Here is a 19,780-nt window from a genome sequence, read left to right on the forward strand (position 1 = left end):
CCGCTGACCTCTGACTGTGGCTGCACCCTACCCCTCCTGAGAGAACAGCCCCGTGGAGCCCTCTCCAAACTCCGGACCCACCTCATGGGCAAAATAAAGCAATGGTTTTAAGCTAAGAGGTTTTGGGAGACACAGTAAGTGGAACAATGAGGAGGGCATCTTTTTTTTTAATAATAAATTTGCCATTTTAATCTTATTCTGCCATGTTTTAAATGGAGGTACTGGGGACTGAACCCAGGACCTCGTGCATGCTAAGCAAGCGCTCCACCGCTGAGTTCCACCCTCACCCCAAAGAAGGCATCTCTTTCATGCCTTCTTCCAAAAAAGCCAAAAACCAGGGAGAAGACCATCCAATCTGCCGGCTTCGAATCTGTTTTGAGTGTGGGCAACACAAGGGTCAGGTACACATGCTTCGGGTGAGTGTGATGCCAAACAGTGCGCGTTTACAGGAGGTGGGCTTGGCTGCGGTGGTAACAGCGGATGTTCCTCCCACGGCCTCCCTGCTGACAGCTTCTTTCTGTCAGAGCAAACGTGAGTATCTCTTGGATAATCCAGCAAAACACAGCAAAGGGGAAAAAAATTAGGCAGGAATAGAACAAAAGTTTTATCCACTTTTCTTTAAGGAAATGAAAGAGGCTGGTTCTCTGAGCTCTCAGAGAGCCACTTTTCAAATTACCCTGAGATTCCTGGGTAGGATGCATAAAAGGGATACAGTCTTTGATACAGTTTTTACTGCTGCAAACATCTACCAGGCGATAGGCAGATTCAGCGACTCTCAGAGAGGAGGGCCGGGCACAGATAACTGGGATGCCTGCCAGAGGATGACGTTTCAGTAGACATTTAATGCATCCAACCCAAACACACACAAATACACCGCGATGTTAAAGGTCCCCGCAACAAATGCTCGGAAGGAAAAAGAACAGCTTGATATTTAAAGGCTACAGCCCACAGGGACCACAGCTCTCTGGCAACAGGGGGATTTGAAGATTCTATGGACCCCTGGGGCGTCTTGCATAAACCTGGGGGTACGGTCACGTCCCTGCAGAAAAGCCTGCTTGTACTAGAACAGCAAGTTCCAGCTGAGGAACCAGCAAGGTTTACGGACTATCTCATGGGTCTGTTAAGCTTAAAAGGAAAACACATCTGATGTTTTTCAAGGCAGTAGACTCCACCTCAATATTGAGAGCTATTTCTATATTCTAGCCAACAGCCCACACTACTATCATTTCGCTAAGTGACTGCAGTGAATGACGCTGTACCAGAGCCTGAATGTGCCTACAAGCCTTTATCCATGTAGGAAGGATGCTGATCCTCAAATTCATACAGTAACAAAATTTGAATATCTAAATATTCTTAATATTTGAAACATTTCCCACTATTCTATCTTGGTGACTGCTTTGTATTTTATAAATGAGGATCTCTTGGGGGCAGACAATCTTAAAATACCTTTTAAAGCACTTTTCATCCCTCCATGAATTACCAGAGTGAGAGCTTAGAAGTACAGCAATTCACAAAGCAAACCCACCCACATCAGGGTTTATCCACAGTGAAGGCAGGGACTACCAATCTGGAAGGCTTTTTTCCCCATCAGCCTTCATCGTTCCTAAAATTCCTCCCCTAGAAATTCATTTCTTGGACCCACAAAGGCATCTTTTCATAACAGTGCTTCATTCTCGACCCTCACGCCCTGCTGAGGAAAATGATCAAATAGGGCCATTGTAAAGAATGCAGAAAACATGGAGAAATGAAAAAAGTAAAAGTCACCAGCATTCTTTGCAACCAGCTGTAACCGCTAGTAACCCCTGAGGGTACATTTTTCTAGAGCCATGCTCCTCAAACTATGTGGTAATGAATCCCCCCCACCCCACCCCACCCCCGACCAATGTGAATCAGCATTGCTGCAGAATACAATCAACATAAGCTGGGAAAGTGAAAAGCTGCTTGGATGTTAGGGCAACGCCAAACTGCTAAAAGGAAACGTTTCCAAAGTCTTATTCTCCAATTTCTGTGGGTACTTCACCTTAACTCGTAACAAGAAGTTCTAGCCTGGGACCATGCTGTCAATCTCTGTTGTAGACCTTTTTTCTCTTACACGCACAAATTCGTTGAATGTATACTCTACACAAGCTTTGTATCATTTTTTTTCCACCAGAATTGTTTCCACTAAATAGATCATGGCCATTTGTTCATAGCCACACACACCATCCTATTTTGATGGGAAAGGCCACTCTTAAAACCCTCATATTTCCTAAGCTAAGACCTCTGGGAGGGAGGGACTTCGGGGAGGGGAAGGAGGTTCCAACGGTGCTTTTACCAAAGTTGCTGTTCTGCCCAGGGTTGGCCCTGCCTCCGGACGGTGGGGGGATGGGTGCAATTCCAGAGCGCTAGGGTAAGGGGACCTGCCTGTCTGCAGGACACCACGTATGACCAGGCTGACAGTGATGAGCCCACAGGGTGTCTGACTCTAACCACAGACTGTATCCTTTCACCCCGACATTCACTGTACCCCTGTGTGCAGGCACCGCGAGAGATGCGGAGGCACAAGCTGCGGGGCTGGGCCCCTCCCTCCAGGGGCCAAGGTTGGGGGGGCGGGCGCCAGACAGGTACACAAATGACCGCAATACAGCCTAATGCATATGCGTGAGATATGCATGAGCAGGTAGTGCTGGTTAAGACAGGCTCCGCCACCCTCCCTCCAGAGATTCTGCGTCAGCAGGTCTGGATGGGGCTTAAGACTCTGTAACTCTGACAACGTCCTGTGTCAGCAGGGCAAGGACCTCACTTCGATGGCACTGCTCCAGGGCAGTGGTTCACAACCAGGGGCAACTCTGCACCCCAGGGAACACTGGCAAGTCCGGAGATGTGTCTGGCTGTCACAACTGGGGGCGGTGGGAGGCTGTTACTGGCACCTAGTACACCCACGGGGCTAAATCTCCTCCAATGGACAGGACAGCCCATCACACAAAGACTGACAACAGACGATGTCCGCAGAGCAGGTGAGCAACTTCGCAAGAGCAAGAGACTTGAACTCGGTGCCTCAGTTTCATTATCAGCAGAACGGGGTTGACAGTGTCTAGCGCATAAAGCAGAGCTGAGGACAGTTTCTGGAAGCACAGTGCTTAGATCGGGGTCTGACACAGGGTAGGCTCATCATCATCATCATCATCATCATCACTATTATCATTGCTGTCGTTATTATTGAAGAGCAGCTAAGAGACCAAAACAAGCAGGAAAGACACTCCGGGATGGACACAAGCCCTTCCTGCGAGTACCCACCTCGCTGCGGCCCTCACCTGCCTGCCTCCAGCAATGACATTTATTGATGGCTGACTACGTACCACCATTGGGATGAGGAGACTGAGGCCCAGAGACGTTAAGTAACTTGCCCGAGGTTACACAGCCATGAAGGGGCCATCTGTTGACATTCATTCACTCAAAAAGCTATTCAGCACCTATCACATGCCAGGCAAATCCCAGGGGAAGATACATCCTAACACAGCAGGGCTCAGGCAGGGCAACGAACTGATTTCCACACCCCAGCAGATCGGCTACTGAGCCAAGCCCTGTTGCTCCCATGAATACAGAGCCCATCCTGCTGTAATCCTGGCCTTACGAGCCCTCCGTCTGGCACTGTGTCCAGAGCCAGTCTCTGACAAAGAAACACCACGGCCTCGGGGGGCATCTCGTCAGAGCCTTCCCTGCATCTGTACCAGGGGGCCCTGGCGGTCCCCGCCAGCCCTGCACGCAGGAAGCCTTTCCTCCCCTAGAGCACCTTCTCTGGTCCTCCAGGCCACCCAGGGAAGAATCACAACTCCAGTTCACAGATGAGGTGACTCTGGCTCCAAGGGGCCAAGGGCATCTCAGGTCAGCAACCCTCAGGCTCTAACCTACGTCACCCAGTGCTAAGACCAGTCATATCCCCATCCACCCCTTCCCCATGGCCTTGGGTTTGGGTTTTTCCCTCCCTCTCACTATAAAGTAATACAAGTTCAATGCAAGTAATTCAGATGATGTGGTGGGGAGGGTATAGCTCAGTGGTAGAGCGCGTTCCTAGCATGCACGAGGTCCTGGGTTCAGTCCCCAGTACCTCCATTAAATACATAAACAAACCTAATTACCTCCCCCCAACCACCAAAAACAAACAAATTCAGAAGACATAGAAAAGGACAAAGACAATAAATTTCGCTCCTCTCTCACCAGGTATAACAACTGGCATGTAATTCCTTCCAGGCACTTGGCATTTAAACCTAGTTTTTAGAAGCGCATCACACTAGAGCCTTTTGGAACCTGCTTTTTTCCACTCAGCCGCCCTTCTAGGTTAATAACAAGCCGTGTCATCATCTTGAGGCCTGGATTCTCTCAGCCAACGCTTGTGCTTGGGATTCACCCACTTCACCAATCCCCTCCTCCTTACCCCCCACCAACAATAGTCATGTAGAGTCACGATCTTCCAACCTTTGGAAACAAGGCTGCATTGAACACTGTAGGAGCAGTGTCCTCACTCAGTTATTCCCTTAGAATCAATTCTTACGAGTGCAACTGCTGAGTCAAAAGTTCCTGCCCCTGACATCCCAGCAGCGGTGTGCGGGACACTCACCGAAGCAGGAAGCTTAAGGCCTACTACTCTGACAGCCTAGCCTCAGGTCGGAGCCGTGGGGACAGCAGCAGCAGCTGGGCCACCCGGAGGTCCAGAAAAGACCTCAAGTGTGTTCATCTTTACAACCAGCCAAGGACCAAAGGGTCTTGTCAACAGCGCTCCCCACCCAGCACTGCACTGGCTACAGGCACTGCACTGCGCACAGGCCACTCGCAAACAACTTGGGGTCCCCCCACCTTGACGCCAGTGCCCCTTAGTGCAGCAAAGCCTCCCCTGGCTCCCCACAAGACCCGGCCCAGGCCCCCACTGTGAGACTCTGTGGCCGCAGGCTTGAACCCAGGAGCGCACAGCCCACAGGAGGCCCTCCAGCTCGGTACACAAACGCCTCCAGGCCACCGTTGACTCGAATCAGACCTCACCTGGATACAAAGAGGGACAGGCTGCCATCTCTCTCTCTCTCTCTCTCTCTCTTTTTTCTCACACACACACACACACACCCCTTAAAGGAGACTGTGCTAAGATGTGACAGCACTGTCCTTTCAGAAAAGAACTTCCCACTTCCCCTGACTTGCGCTAATAATTCATCACGAGGGGCCGGGCTGCTTCCAATTCACCCCCACCCCGAGTTTCCCAGCTCCAAACAGTCTGATTCTTCTTCTTTTTTTTTTTTAAAGAGAAAACATTTGCTAGTTTCTGGCAGAGAAAAAGGCAGGTTCTGGGGTCAGGCCTTCAGCAAGCTGGAGGAACACAGATGTCCAGAATCAAATGCTCTCTCCAACCACCCCCACCCCGGCGGTGAGGGACAGAGGACAACCGTTTACAATGAGTTGCCTTTGCCTCCCTGGGGAAGGGCGGGCTGGAAAAGCCAGCTTCTGATGCCTCAGAATCAGAAAAGCTGTCTATGGGTAACTCGGCCTGGCCGAGTCCTCCCTCTTGCCCCTAGAATAGCCCGTCTCCAGAGGAAGGGAGGATAATATGATAAAACACTACACATCATCACATTAAAAAATAAATAACCGGCGTGGATGATGACAAATTGTGATTACGACGATTTAGAAACTCTCTGTGCTGCCTCTTGTTTTAACAAACATGTGAGGAGAGATGGCTCCGTCGGGTATGCCCTGTAAAAGTAGGTCAGCACCCCTGCTTGGACTCCCTCACCCGGCAGGGCTGCCACACACCAAATTACCGGTTTCTCTATCCATCATTCACACCACCCCTGGAACCGCGGCCCCCTCGCTGGTCCCCAGCCAGGTGGCTCGGCTCCCACCGGAACATGGGCTACTCCTTCCCCCACGTGGCCCTGAGGCCCACTCCCTCTAGATATGCTTAAGAAAAACTCAATGAGTTAATAGTTAAAGCTGATTACCCAATGTGTCCGTGGGAAAACACAGGAATTTTCTTAGCTTGAAACATCAGGCTTACATCCAAGAGCCTCTCTGATTAAAAGGTTACTCCCTTCCACAGCTGAAAAAGTTCAGGTCTCTCAATATAGACCAGAGTGCCAACAGGACAGCCCGCCGTTCAGAAGAGGTCAGAGGCAAACCGAGGTTGCGGGAGGGGCAGATGCTCACCAAGCGACAGGGCAGGCGGCCGGCATCAGACACCTTTGGTCATCTCCCATTTAAGCAGAAGAGACACTGAATGGGACCCAAAAGTGAATCCCAGCCTACCCCTCAGCTACAGCTGCCCAGAGACAACTGTGCCACAAATCATTACCCATTCACTTTTTGAAAATTTATATACAATTTTGAAAGGTTACTTTCCATTTACAGTTATTACAAAATACTGGCTGTATTCCCCGTGTTGCACAGTACATCCTTGAGCCTTCTTACACTCGATAGCTTATCCCCCCAATTCCCACATCCCCTAATACCCCCTTCCTCTCCCCACTGGTAAGCACTAGTTTGTTCTCTCTGTGGGTCTCCTTTTTTGTTGTATTCACTAGTTTGCTGTATCTTTCAGATTCACATGTAAGTGATATACAGCATTTGTCTTTCTATCTGACCTAATTCACTTAGCATAATGCCCTCCGAGTCTATCCATGTTGCTGCACATGGCATTATTTTATCCCTTTTATGGCTGAGTAGTATTCCAGTCTATAAATATACCACAACTTCTTTATTCAGCCATCTCTCACTGGACATTTAGATTGTTTCCATGTTTTGGCTATTGTAAATAGTGCTGTTATGAACACTGGGTCACTAATTCCCTAATCAATCAGTCGAAGTTGGGGAGGGGTAGTGGTGCCAGACCACCATCAAAAAAGCAAAGGGATTTGACACAACATTGTAAAATGACTATAACTCAATAAAAAAAATGTTAAAAAAAAAAAGCAAAGGGAAAGGAAACACAGACAGAAAAAGACCCTCCTCTGGAGGCTCTGAAATTATATCCAGTCAATCCTCCTCACTTGTGGATTCCAAATTTGTGAATCTGCCTAATCACTCAAACTTACTCCAAAATCCATACTGCGCTGCTCTGCAGTCATTCGTGAACCTGGGCAGAGCAGTAAGAAATGTCAGCTGCCCCCATGCCCGGTCCTGGGGAGGAGGACAGAGACACTCTGTGCCCTGTGTCCACTCCCATGCTATAAACAGCGCCGTTTACTTGGTCCATTTGGTGCCATAGTTTCTGTATTTCTGTGCTTTGTGTTGGTGATTTTGCCGTTTATAACACCACCCCTCTCCATAAAAGCCTAGTGCCAAAGTGCTGTTTAGGGTCCTGAGCCCAAGAAAGCTGTGATGAGCCAACGGAGAGAGCGTGTCCAGTGAGCCTTGTTCAGGCCGAGTCATGGTAAGTTCATGGCAGTGAGATCAACATGAATGAACCAGTAACATACATGAAATACAGCGTCTTTACAGAGAAACACACAGAAAACAATGCTGCGTGCTGAACAGTGGATGAAGATGTTGGACCCAAAGTTCTCGGGAGCCTAAATGAGGGTTAAGATCCTAAGATCAGGACACAACGTCGCCCCGGGGACCCGGGGTTCCGTCGTCACTAGTTCAAGGTTCCCAGCACTTCAGAGACAAGGACCACAGGAGGAGGCCAGGCCGTGGACTCGGGCAGTGGCTCTCTGCCCCGCATCCTTTGGCATGCGCCCCCAGCACCCCTGCAGCTCTCTCCATCTGCCGCTCCACAAACCAGCTCCCTGGCCAGCCAGGCTTCTGCGAGGGCATCTTCCCGAAACTCCTCTGTCATGTCATTCTCCTACTGGAGTTGTGATCATCAGTAATTCTTAGCCACCTCTCCACTCCCCTCTCCCAACTGAAACGCCAGCTCCCTGAGGTTCACACCCACATCCGACACAGGGTCAGTGCCAAGGGCTCACCCGAAGGGACGCAGCCCCACCAAAGAGGAAGCATCCAGAAAGCCTGGTTTGAGGCTGAAAACCACCCGGCCCTCTGTAGCCCTGGGCTGCCCACTGCAGCCCCTGAGAGCTCCGAAAGTGGCCAGTCCAAGGCAGATGTACTCTAAGTGGAAAATACACCCAAGATTTTGAAGCCAGGGTACAAAAATACAGGAAAGACATCTCATTAATGTTTTGTATGGTTCCTTATTGAAATTATACTACCTTGGACATTCTGGGTTAAAGGAACTAGGTTACAATTAATTTTAAGTGGGGGGAAGGTATAGCTCAGTGGTAGAGCACATGCTTAGCACATACAAGGTCCTGAATTCAATCCCCAGTACCTTCATTAAAAATAAATAATTTCTTGTAATAACATAATGGAAAAGCATCTGAAAATATGTATGTGTATGTATGTATATGTATAACTGAATCACTCTGTTGTACACCTAAAACTAACAGTGTAAATCGACTATACTTCAAAAAAAAGAGGGTTGAATAAATAAAATTGAATAAATAAACCTAATGATCACCCAAAAAAAACAAAAAAGAGGAGAAAAAAATTAACTTCAGCTGTTTGTTAGTTTTTTTAAACAATGGAAAACAATTGTTACATTTTAAATTATCTCTCAACATTTCAACCCTTGGTAGAAATCAAATGCAAAACATTTGCATTTTTAAATTAGCATATATTTAACCATCTCAATCACAGCAGCCTCACACAATAAGACACACACCAAGAAGGAGCTCTTTGTTACTTTTTAACGTAGCTGCTCAGGAAGTTTTAGTGACCTCCAGGGCCTGCATTACACTTGGATGAGTCCACCTTGGTTGTAATAATACCATGGAAAGGTCACCCAGCGTCACAGGCCAGCACTGATTCCCAGCTCTTGGCTGCTGCCAAGTGCTCTGCAGAGCCAGGCAGGAAACACCTGTCCCATGGCTTCCGGTGACACACTGATACCTAAGTGTGTTCAGAAAGGATATTCGGAAATCAGGGCTGCACTGAGTTAAGAGAGGAAACCATGGGACCCTCGGAAGATGGGTTACCAGAACAGTGGCCAGCAGTGAGGAACCCCGCAGATCTTTGTTGAATGAATAAATCAGTACTTTGAATTAAAAAAAAAGGACTATTTCTAACTTGTCTGTATTGGGAGGGCAGAATCCGGAGCTGGAAGGGATTGGGAAAATGACCGGGCTCTGCGGTGACACTGGCTGTAAGGATGCTGAGCTTCTGCGTCCTGGCCCTGGAGAAGAGGTGGCCCCGCCTCCCTACCCGGCAGGCCCACGCTGTCCAAACTTTCTACGATGATGGAAGTGTCCTCTGATCTGTCCGATACAGTGGCTACCGAGGCCTTGAAACTGGGCTACCATAACACAGGAACTGAATTTTCAATCTTATTTTATTGTAATTAATTTAAATCTAAATATATTAATGAAAAAGAATATGAAAATGGATATATGCATGTATATGCATGACTGGGACATTGTGCTGGACACCCGAAATTGACGCATTGTAACTGACTGTAGTTCAATTTAAGAAATAATAATAAAATTAAATTAAAATAAAAAATAAACTCAAATAGCCACGTGTGACTAGAGGCTGTCATTCTGGACAGCACAGCTCTGGGCTGTTGGACAGGACAGAAGGAAATAAAGCTGGTAAAAAAACACTTTGTAAACGCCAAATGCCAACAGAAACGGTGAGGGTGTTGCTGTAGAACTTACTACAAATCTGAGATCCTGAGAGATTCAACCGCCTGACAAAGAGAACTGAATCATCCTAAGTAGAAAAAATTTAAACATGCAGATCTTACTTCACTTGCGGGAGCAGAGCAGCCAGTGTTCACAGATGCCGATCATCAGAATCGAGTGGTTAGTGAGATCACTTCACACACAGCTCAGAAAACAAGTTTGTACCCTCCAAGGCCACATCCAGATGGCCTCGACCCGCAGTCAGAAGTCAAGGCTGCCAGTGTGTTGCTGGCAGATTACATTCCTATCCCCCACCCCCTCATTCTCAGGGACCAGCGCTTTCCTGCCTTGTCCGCCCCACCCTCCCTGCCTTTCCTCCTGCCCCAGAAACAGGTCCTCCCACAGCTCCCTGACAGCCACCCACGGGCTCTCAGACAAAAGCAGGGGATGCTGCAGAGGGGCCCGGACTAACAGAGTATTCGAATCTGTTCCAACTCAGATTGGAAGATGCTCATGAAAGTGACATCAAGTTCTCCCAAGTTTCCCACGATTTTTCCCAGCAGAAAGCTGGGAAAACAGCTTTTCATTGCCATTAAGGTAATTACATTGTGGGCAGGGAGGGTATACCTCAGTGGTATATCTTAACATGCACGAGGTCCCGGGTTCAATCCCCAGTACCACCTCCACTGACATAAATAAATGAGTAAATAATTGAATTACCCCCCAAATAAATAGTTTTTTTAAAACAAATTCTAAAAATAATTATATTTTACACAGAAGCAGATAATAAAGAAACAAGCAGAGAAGTAGAAGGTGGGGGTGAATCATTAGGGCTGAAAAGTCAAAGAAGGTATAAGTCTTCCCAAGGAAGCACACAGTATGTCCAAGTACAAACGTTAACATATTTAAGAGATTTTTGTGAGCTCATTCCTTCCTGACCGTCCACGGTGCTTATCTTCCCCTCAGTCCTTTTAACTTTTCCACAGACACCTTAACTTCAGGGCTTCAGGGTGTGTAAATCCCTTGGTTGTGGCCCCACGGAGGCTCCATGATGAAAACCTTGGGAAATTGGATCCACATGTGTCCCACCCACCAGCGGGCTCAGTGTCAGGCAGCAGGCTGTCTGTTGCTCAACTTGGAGGAGGGAACGCCAGCAATCACCCTCTAGCTACCAAAACAAAATGAACCAGCCAGGCATCACTCCGCCAAGAACAGGGACCCCGCTTTCCTACCTCGAGTTCAGTCTCCCGTCTGTTGATATCATCTGTGGATTGATTTAACTTCTCCAGTTCCCCCTAATGAAGGAAAGGGAGAGAAAAAGATTTCAGGGGTTTGTCTTTTGTTTCCAGCATGACTCAGCCCGTGACCTGCAAAATTACTCCAGCACAATTTGTAGGAAGAGGGACGAGTCAGTATTAATTCTCAAGAAAACAGTCGAGCCTTGACTGGAAGAGGAAATCAATGTCAGCATTTCTGAAACCTTTTTCTTCACAGCGTCCCTTTCAAAAATGACTTAAAGTCCTAGGAATTTGTCTTTTCTTAGAAGGTCATTTATTCCAGGTATATGCCTTCAGGTAAAGCCACCTGTTACCAAAGGTGTAGGGGCCCAAATCAAAACCAAAACACCTGCTTTAAAGCAAGAACTTTGCAGAAAAGACAATAAAAGAAAACAAAGCCAAGCCAAAAGTATAAACTCAGTGAAATGATTTAAATCAAGGGCAGAATTCTGGCATTAACTCATCCGTGGTTGAGTATTTTCCTATAGAGATGAAAATCTTTTCAAACTGCCAATTATCTGAACTACCTAGCTGTTTACAAAACAACAACTAAAACCAGCTTTAATCCTGACCCTTTAAACAAACGTTTACAAACTGACATTTTGTAAAAATTACCCAGCATGAAGTTAACTCATTTTACTCTGCAAACAAAGGATCTGGTTAATAGAATTCCCCTACTAAGAAAACAAGTCAGTCCGTTCACACTGATTTTATTTAGTAGAATTCTTAATGCAGATTTTTCCCACCTGGTATTTCTCTTGCTGTTCTATCAAAAACAAGTCCTTTAAACGCAACAGCTGAATTAAATGATCTTTTAATTGATCTGTGCGCTGAAAAACCGATTAGGTCTCCAGAAATCTCAGCGCATGCTTAAAAGCAGTAATTTTTTAAAAAATGATTTATGGCAAGGGTAGAAAAAAGAGCCTTGGAAAGGCGTGTGCTGTGCCATTTTGCTTGGAGGGTGAAGGGGTTAAGCTGTCACTGCGAGATCTCGGCTTGGAAATTGTTTTTTAATCATCTCCCGGAAAAAGGAAGGCAAGGGAGGCCAGGCCAGCCCCCTCGCCTTCCCCCCGCGTCAGCTTTGCGCACTGGCCGTCCCTGATCTCTGTTCACCCCCGACCACAGAACGGGGAAAAGCTGGGTTTTAAACCACGGGAGGCCAAGCGGAGGGCTGAGCCGTGGTGACAATAAAGCCTTCAGTTTGCTAACAATGAATCAAAGGAGGAGGGAGCTGGCTCAGGCCGGGCACCTCCGCCAGGTGAGGGCTCGGGCCCCAGGCTCGGGTGGCCGCCCAGCTGCAGGGGCGACGCCCACCGCCCGGGGAACCCGCGCCCACGCGGTCGGCCCGGCTCCCGGAGCCAGGAGGCTGCGCAAAGCCAGCGGCAGGGCCCCGATACCGGCGCGGCGCCCCCGCCCCCTTCTCTTTGTTGCACGTCCGCCCGCAGCGCCTGGCACGCTTGGCGAACCCCGGGTCCTGCGGGGGCATCCCTGCGATCGAGTCAGGCCGCGTCCACGCGGGCACTGCAGCCTCCCCGTGACCCGGGTGAGGGTGAAACCTGGTATTCAGATCCTCTCTTACCGCCCTCGGACCGACGTGGACACCTCCCCCCAGGCCCGGGCCGCAGGCACTCGGGACTGTAGCTGCGGGGATCGGAGCGCCCCCAGTGCGCCCTACCTGGATCCGGGGGTCCACCTCTTCCTCCTCTTCCAGCCCCGGCTCCATCCCCTCCTCCGCCTCCTCCTCCGAGTCCCGGGCTGGCAGCGGGAGCTCGGCCGGCTCCTCGGGGCGGCTCCGCCTCTGCGCCGCGTCCATGCGGGCGGCCGGAGCGCGAAGCGAGCGGAGGCCTCCGGAGCGTCGCGGGTGGCGGCCGCCGCACGCCCGGCCCCAGCCGTCTGGCCACAGCCCCGCGCGCTCGGGAGGCGCCGCTCGCCGCTGGGTCCCCGGGCCCCGCGCAGGAGGAAGTGGGCGCGGCCGCCCCCTCTCGGCCGCGGCCGTCAGCGCAGCGGCCCGCTCCTCCCCGGCCCGCCCTGCCCGGCCTGCCCTCCCGCGGCCCCGCTCCAGCCCAGCCGCCCCGGCCGGCCGGCTGGCCGGGGATCCGTCACAAAACCTCTGCTCCCAGAACAGCTCAGGGTGGGGAAACTGGGAAGCCTCACCCCCTTTCACCTCCCAGCCCGAATATAGGCCAACCCCGCAGCGTCGGCCACCTGGGGTGAGGGTGGATTTATCCCCCTTCTTGCCCCAAGGCAGATTGTCCTATGGAAGGAAAGTTGGGGGTATTTCCAGTCTGAAGTCACCTTTAGAAGCTTGTACTCAGCGACCCTGGGCCAGTTTCAAGACTCAAACCCCTGTACACACAGCACTTTTGCCCCTTTGGGTGAATCTTGGGAATTGGATCTGCCTAAAGTTTTCTCCAGAAAAGGGGAAACAGGCTCACACAGACACAGAAGCACAGAGAAGGGAACCAGCTGCAGCTCCACGCATGGACTCCTTGTCCAGCGGCCATGCCCTACCCAGGGCAGAGCCCCAGCCCGAAGCACCTGGGCTCTCAGAGTTGTGGGATGGTCCTTCCTGAATAGCCAGGAAGCATGGAAAATCCACTGATCAGGGATGTGAGTGGGTGGGTGGATACAGCCTTCTCAAGGGCGTGCAAGCATACCCACTCTTAATGGGCATGCTCGTCCAAGGATCTGTAAACTGATGAGGTGTCCTGCCACCCCGAATAAGCAGGGAGCCAGAACTTTCCTGCTAAACTCAACATCACAAAAAGTCAAAGAACAAGGGGCATGTCTGTGCTTTTGTGAAAAATCAGGGCCACTGTGATGTCGGGGGAGCAGAAGGTCAGATGCCCTTAGGAAAGCAGGCACGGACATTGCCGCCGGCTATTGCTAATGTCTCCTTCACTGCAAAAATGCACAGGTACAAGCTTTCCACACGGAGCCTTGTGGTCCCTGGGCCCCGTGAGTTCAGAGAGCAGACTTGCCTGAGAAAGAAGCTTCTTTCTGAAAGCCTGTCATTAAAGCCAACCTTGGAAACCTGCTTATGACGGTTTTACCAGAAGCTAAGTTGGGGGGTTACTCCCTGGGCAAGGTCCCACCCGACATACGCTGGCACTGAGGTCTCCCATCAAAGGAGACTTGTTGTCTCCTGGAGGTAATACAGGTGAAAGCCGTGGGCTTGTTTCCAAACAGGTCACACCTGTTCACTGTGCTTTAAATGGAGAGTCAGCAATTCTTTCAGAGATGTTCTCAAGCTCCTTGCTAGCAATGTGGTTGCTTTTCATTTTTCAGTGATGGATGAAGACAGGGTCAGGATGGCCATTAAGAGTCACTCTGGGACACAAGAGCCACCCATGTTTCCTTAGTGGCTTAGAATTGAGCCTATAACTGAGCAGGTTCATCCTAGCTGTGAATAAACTGAGACAGAGGTTGAAAACAAGACAGGTGAGGTCAGTCCTGCCCCTCTCATGCTTCCCAACTCATCATCACCATTCAAACAACAGCCTCCAAAATACATCTCTATTCAAGCTTAGATCTAAGAGCAATAAGGATGGTTCAAAATGACGCTATGGGATGTAGAGAAGCTGTTCTAAACACTGGTTTAGACTTCTGTTATTTTCTTTTTAGAAGACCTGAGCCAGCTATAGGATGAACCCCAATAGTGTTCTGAAGTTAAAATAAACCACAGCAGTACTATATATTTCTGTTGATACCTACATATGCACATCAATACAGAGAAAAAGTTGTGGAAAGGAGAGTTCATAGCCAACAAAGAGTGGCTAGGTCTGGAAAAGAGTGGGTAGGGAGGGGCCCCAGATTGGCTAGGATGGGGTTGGGGGAGTTAAGGGAATTTTTAATCTCTCAATAATGTTTTCATTTTTTTACAAGGAGGATGTATTTGTGATTATTTGTGTAATTCTAAAATAAATTTAAAACAATGCATACTGTGTTAATTTGCTATTACTGTGTAACGAATCACCAAAAATTTAGCAGCTTTAACCAACACTCGTTTATGATCTCACAGTTCTGTAGGTCTGAAGTTCAGGCACAGTGTGACTAGCTTCTCTGCTGGAGGTCTCCTGGACCATTCTTTTCTGAAGGCTCTGAGGAAAACATCCTTCCAGGCTCATTAGATTGTTGGCTGATTGCAGTTCCTTGTGGTTGTAGGACTGAGGTCCCCATATCCTTGCTGACTGTCAGGCAAGGGCCAACCTCAACTATTGAGGGCTGCCTGCATTTCTTGCCACATGGCCCCCTCCATCCTCAAAGCCAGGCAGAGAATCTCCCACACTTCAATCTCCTCTGAAGAAAAAGCCTGATCCCTTTTAAGGATTCACTTGATTCGGTCAAGTCCACCCAGTGTAGTCTCCCATTCTTAAAGCCAGCTGTGCCATATTCACAACCTAATCATGGAGGTGATGGTCCCACCATATCACAAGTTCCCCACATTATGCAGGAGTCTGTATAGCAGGGGGCAGGAAATGGGGCGGGCTCATACTTCTGCCTAACTCACATACTAAGAAGGCAAACCATGGATGCGGCTGGTAACCCAAGCAGATGCTTACTATTTATTTTAGTTGACATATTGATCAGGATGAGTGGCTCTCCAGGTATGGGCTGGAGGTCTCTGAGAAATTCAGGATGCCCATGAGATCAAAACTACTTTCATACTAATACTAAGACAATGTTAGCCTTTCCCACTCTCACTCTCTTCCAAGTGTTCACTGGAGTTTCCCAGGAACGACACAACACATGATATCACAACAGACCGAAAGCAGACGATACAAGAACCCGGCTGTCTCTTCTGAGGATGCACATTAAAGAGACGTGCAAAAACCTAAAACAATGCCCTTGTCCCTACGTGTTTTGTTTTGGAAACTTTTATTTCTCATTTTGGAGACTAGTTATTTTTCATAAAAATTATGGTATTTATAATTAACATAACACATGTACTGTTATTTTTAGAGGAATTGATTTAAAAAAGTCTTTTAAGTTGTTTTAATTTCTATGAAGTAACCACCAGTAGATGCAACCACATAAGCAGCAGCTCTGTAAGATCTTCAGTCACTGAAAAAAATTAAAAGGAGTACTGCCACCAAAAAGTCTGAGAACCACTGAGCTAGAGGAGACGTATACTCTGGTTTGAGTTAGCCTTCTCTATTTGTATTTAAATATTCCATTGCCTCCTTCACTCAAAAGATACATAACCCTGCCCAAGGCCCCAGATGGCCCTCGGTGGAGTATTTCAGTCACAGTATGTTTCTGCCCATTTCAAGACCTCAAATACAATTTAACCATTTGAAATGACTGAGGGGTCATTAGATAAGACGTTGCTCATGTATGGTTATTTCCTGGAAATCTTATATATTTGTCGATTCCTATGAGGAACTCATCACCCAATTTTACCGTTGCTCCTTTGCAGAAAGTCAGCTTTATAGTGCTCTTTATAGTGCTTCGTGTGTGATGTGGTTTCCAAGAACTCGCCTCTGCCTTGCCAGGCTTGGGGGGATAGGGTACCCGAGTGATGCAGGGCACATCTCTACCAGAGCTGCAACTTTGGTAGCCTGATCGCATGGTGCACGGTGCAGGCAGAGTGGGGACGGCCGACATGGTAACAAAGTCCCAAGGACTGCTTTCCTTGGAGACCATACGCTCTGTTGTTGACTGAATTAAAATGCACAACTTTAAACCTGTTTTATTTGGGGATGTTACTGCCAACTATAGCCCGGGAGACAGCCTCTCGGAGAGCTCTGAGGAGCTGCTCCAAAGAGGCAGGGGGGCCAAGACATTTAAGCGTTTTTGCTGGATGAGGAAATAAAATACCCTGTAGCCGAACATCAAAAGATGACTGCTCATCACAAAACACACACCTCAAGTTAATGGTTTTAATGCTTCTCTGTGTATGCAAAGATGCAAGAGTCTGGGCTCACTGAAATCATTCCTCAGATAGGCATCTGAACTGCCCAGGGCCAGTCTCCTGTTTTTCTCCACCCTGAGTCCCCTCGGGGCTCCCCCTAGGGGCTGCAGGGCTGATGGCTTGATGGCGGCAACACTCTGTTCACTGGAATGGCAGGCAACATTCTTTGTCCAGCGGCTCCATTTATTTTTACTATCTCCTTGCAGTTTGGTTCAACTGGGTGGGGAGGGGGGTTGTTCTCTGCCCCACCGTGTCCTCAGGCTGAAAATCTTCCCTGGTGAAAGTCACAGCCTGGTGCCGTCCCAGCTGCCGTGAGATCAGTGGGCTGACATTTGGAAAGGAGGAGAAAAGGTATCTGGCGGGATGAACTTAGGTTTACAAATTTCTCTCCAGTGAGTCACATTTGTCATGATCTGGTTTCTTTCATGGGATTCGCATCGACCTCTCCCGCTGTGACCCCACTGCCTTCCTGCTGTCACACATTTGGGATCCAAGCCCCCTTCTCCCTGAATCATAAACCAAGCAAGAGTCCAGCAAAGAGAGAACCACTCCTCACTGGGTGCCCCCCGCTGGAGTGGGGGGCACTTGGGGGTGTTTCTATCTCTGTAGGTGTGGAAGGAAACTTGGGTTTCCTCAATAAACACTCACAGAAAATCCTGCCGGGTTCAAGGGGTATCACTTTCCCGTCTCCAGGTGAAGAGAGGGTCTGCAGCTGGGTTTAAAGTGTTCTCGGCCTTTTTGGTGAAAAGAGAAACGTGACCTTCCCCCCAAACTCACGCCAAGCCGGCGTGGCGGCCTGAGGGGAAACGAGGCGATATGCTGACTTCAGGGAACTCGGGCGGAGCTGAGGGCAGAAAGAGGGATGTGCTGGCCCTGGAGGTGGGTGAAGGAGCAGCCCCTCCCCTCCCGGCCCCTGCTAAGGGCCGCGACACCCTGGTCACCCTCGGGGGGAACGCAGAAGTCATTTCACTTTTCTGCCTGCGAGGGCCAGCATGGTTTCACAGAGAAGACGACACTGCGCCTTGAATAATAAACAAGATTTCCTCAAACAAGTGAGGAGGATTTTGCCAAAGAAAGAAAGAAAGGGTTTCCCAGGCAGGAAATAACATGGGGAAGTCATGGAAGGCGGGGAGGGGGGAGGGGGGACTGCTCAGGAACAGCGGGGAGGGAGACCACCTCGACCTGGGACCCAGGAGGGACAGTGAGTGGTGGAAAAAGCAGAGGATGAAGCCTCAAGTCGAGTTTGGGGCAGGTCCCCGACAGCCAAGAGGGCCAGGCTAACCCTTTGGACCATACACTATAGACAATGAGATGCCGTTCATTTGTTTACTCATTTATTCATCTAACAAATATTCATCGAGCACTTGATATGTTTTAGACGCTGTGCCAGGGGTCAGGGTACCACTACGAACAAAAGGCACAACCTCCTGCTTGAAGGAGCAGCAAACAAATTAACTTTCCTGATGCTAAAACTGTTTTCTGATTCTTTCTAAGAAACCCTGTAATTGGTTTTCTCTCTCTTACTGCTTTTGTGCTAAGCTACCCCCAAACTTCTCCCTGACGTTCTTTACAATTGTTTTAACCCAGAGGCTGTGCTCCGGGAAGAAGGGGCCTTTAATCTCAGAAGAACGGACAGACCCTCCGCAGTTCCCCAACAAGGCCAGAAGGACTCACGGAGATTAAGAGGAATGCAGCAGCCCCCTGTAAAGTGCCCTGATGGTTATCACCTTTTCTGTTCTTCCAGTTTTTTTCTATAAAGCTTCAAAACCCCAACCCCAAGATGGATTCACAGGCTCTAAGGCATGACCTGCTGTGACTCACCTTTGCCTGGCAAAGGAATAAAGCTGATCTTTTTCTCCCAAACTCTGCCTCTGAATCTCAATCTGGCTTTCAGGCTTCAGAGGCAGGTTTTGCGGCAACAGCCCATCATGGAGATGATGGATAAATGGGTAACAGGCCGGGGTGACCAGGGCTGAGGGCCAAGATGAAGCAGGAGACAGAGGACAAGACACAGGGATGCTGTTGGTGTGACCCCGAAACCCAGAAGAAATAAGAGAGCACAGCCCGCGTGCCTTTGGGGATGGGCACTTCAGTGCCTGGAGCGGCGTGTGCAGGGGTCCTGGATCGGGAGTGCCCTCGGGTGGGAGAGAAAGCAAATGGGTGTGGGCAGAACAGAGCCAGCGAGGGAGGTGAACTCACAGGCCAGGGGAGGGGAGAGCGTGCAGGGCCTTCATGCCCGGAGGAGTCTGGAACAAGAGGGAAGAGAACTTTAAAACAGACCTCAAACCTTTCCACAATGCTTCCTGCCCCCAGATGACCAGTTCTTAGAACTCAAGTTGCTGCAGAAGCCAGCTCTTTGAAAGGGATCAGGGCCCCCACATTACGAGGCAGCTATTTAATTCTGAGACTCGGTGACATCAGTATCTTGCCAAACTGCTTGCGCTGTGGCCCCTCCTCTCTCATAAGAACCTTTATTTGTGTCCTAAATTGAATTAAGTCAAGTCTCTTGACCCAGATGAGCTACAGGCCAGAGTACTTACAGCACCCAGGAAAGAGACTTCCAATGTTTGTCTGTGGTCTTAAAGGTCCTGCATATATTTAACATGGTGCTAGAATCACAGAGGCAGAATCAGTGTTCCATTAGAAAGAGAGGGGGTTCCAGACACAAACCAGTGAGCATAACAGACTGCAGACGTGATTCTGGAATGGATTTTAAAGGGAAAAGGCATTTCTGGGCCCCAGAAGAAGGATAAGTGATCACTGTGATCCAGCTTGGGTTAACCAAGAACCGGCCGTCTCAGCCTGCCCACCCTTCCTTACGCCACAGGTTTCCTGGTCCAGCCAAGGAAGGAAATACGCAAGACAGGAGAGCTTCACTATTCAAAGGGAATTGGTACAGGAAAAGGCCACTTAAATAAATCCACTGATAAAGGAAACCAAAGTTT

At 49.2% G+C, this 19,780-nt stretch overlaps 1 protein-coding gene across 1 annotated transcript in view; it reads right to left on the reverse strand.

Moving 5' to 3' along the window:
* SH3BP5 (SH3 domain binding protein 5) overlaps positions 1-12,926 on the reverse strand; it is a 65,273-nt gene extending 52,347 nt beyond the window's left edge. Inside the window, exons 1-2 of the mRNA XM_072971345.1 lie at positions 12,597-12,926; positions 10,877-10,939 (exon numbers count right to left, since the gene is read on the reverse strand). Coding sequence (XP_072827446.1) covers positions 10,877-10,939; positions 12,597-12,734 — 201 coding nt within the window. The 5' untranslated portion in view covers positions 12,735-12,926. The remainder of the gene's footprint in view (positions 1-10,876; positions 10,940-12,596) is intronic.
* Between the last annotated feature and the right edge of the window lie 6,854 nt (positions 12,927-19,780).

The sequence above is a fragment of the Vicugna pacos genome, chromosome 1 (genome assembly GCF_048564905.1).
Source record: "Vicugna pacos chromosome 1, VicPac4, whole genome shotgun sequence".
NCBI classification, from domain to species: Eukaryota; Metazoa; Chordata; class Mammalia; order Artiodactyla; family Camelidae; genus Vicugna; species Vicugna pacos.